This window comes from Dicentrarchus labrax, unplaced genomic scaffold (assembly GCF_905237075.1).
Source record: "Dicentrarchus labrax unplaced genomic scaffold, dlabrax2021, whole genome shotgun sequence".
Taxonomy (NCBI): domain Eukaryota; kingdom Metazoa; phylum Chordata; class Actinopteri; family Moronidae; genus Dicentrarchus; species Dicentrarchus labrax.
In genome coordinates, this window is record NW_026136724.1 from 20814163 (window position 1) to 20815711 (window position 1549).

At 40.0% G+C, this 1549-nt stretch overlaps 1 protein-coding gene across 2 annotated transcripts in view; it reads right to left on the minus strand.

Annotated features, from left to right (window-relative positions):
• LOC127359204 (leucine-rich repeat-containing G-protein coupled receptor 5-like) overlaps window positions 1-434 on the minus strand; it is a 40630-nt gene extending 40196 nt beyond the window's left edge. For both annotated transcript variants that reach the window (XM_051393071.1, XM_051393070.1), the window contains exon 1: window positions 1-434. This exon is cut by the window's left edge and continues 162 nt beyond it. In XM_051393071.1, the coding sequence (XP_051249031.1) occupies window positions 1-116 (116 nt within the window). In that variant the 5' untranslated portion in view covers window positions 117-434.
• Window positions 435-1549: the final 1115 nt, after the last annotated feature.

Genomic DNA, 1549 nt, shown 5'->3' on the forward strand with positions numbered 1-1549 from the left:
GCCGCTGTCCTCTCCTCCACGGCCACGGAGCTCTGCATCTCCACCGCGGCCACGGAGCTCCTTAACCCGGCCGAGAGGACTGCAAACACGGCCACCAGAGCCACAAACCCCGGCATGTCCTCCCCGGTTTAATGGCTTAAAAAAAGTTTCTCCAGTAAAAAAACAAAACAGAAACTCCGAAATAATAAAAACACAAACAAAGTTGCAGCTTTGGATCCGGATCACGTTGTGTTTGAGGTTCTTTGGTCTCTGGGAACAGTTCAGATTAACTTCATGTAATCTGGACTGAAAGTGGTTCACTAAGAGCAAAAAACTGAGAAATAAGAAGCTGTTTGAGTTGAAGTCTGCAGTTTGGTCGCTTTCCAGGCTGCACGCGTGGAGCAGAGTGTGTGTGAGTGTGTGTGTGTGTGTGTGTGTGAATGAGTGTGTGTGAGTCCCTCTCCTCACACTACAACAGTGTGTCAGCCCCGTTTACTTTTATATCCTCTGTCACTGTCTGTCTGTCTGTCTCTGCCTCTGTCTGTGGTAACAACAGCTGAACAGCTAAACAAAAAATGTCCAAAAGTAAACAAGCAAAACACTTTTATTTGTTTGTTTATGTTTATTTTGAGAAGGAAGATTAAGAATAATACAAAATAACTTTCAAATGACACAAACTCAATGAATTTATCCACAAAAATAACACAAATTAAATCCTAAATGTTCTAAAAAGAGTAGGAAGTGTATATATATATTGTTTTAAAGACAACCTTTACTGTATATCAGTGTTTCCCAACCTTTATCCTCAAGGGAGCCCTTTAATATCAGTGAGTAAACTGACTACATATTTCATATTATATTCAATAATAACAATAACTGCAGGAAGTTTGTGTAAAACCAGAAATTTAATTTCCTGTAGACCCACTGGAACTTCTTAAGAACCCTTGTATACATATTGAAATAATAAGTCTTTATTGATCCCAAACCGGGCAAATTCACTTGTTACAGCCACTCCAGATACAACAGAACACAACAGATAAAATAAAAATAGAACAGAAAATTAAAGCTGCAAGCAGCGATGATCCAAAGTCCCTAGGAGGAGTTTGTTAAAATATTGCGGAAAATTACAACTAAATTCTAAATGGCCGACTTCCTGTTGGGTTTCGGGTATTGGTCCAAGAGGCTTTTCTGCTTGTCTGGTCATAATACACGTGAATACCAATTTTCATACATGTTGGTCATACGTGTCTTCGGGGCTGATTCTGGGGAGCATGCTAAGGCCTCCAAAATGGGATTATTTTATATAATAATAAGTCTCTACAGGTTTCTGGGGTTACACTTACATATAACTATTACTGTTATTTTAAGGCATTATCTTGTTGATTCCCCCAAACTGTTATGGCTGACAGACACTGGTTTGAGACTACGACCCCACTGAGTTTCCATAAGGGACACCAGTGAGCCAATGAATGCTCCTGTTTCAGCTGTTTTAATATGTTGTTCCCTAAAAAACATAGTAAAGAGAGAGAAAGAGAAGCAATGAGCCCTGGGACAGTTCTCTCTGGCCGTG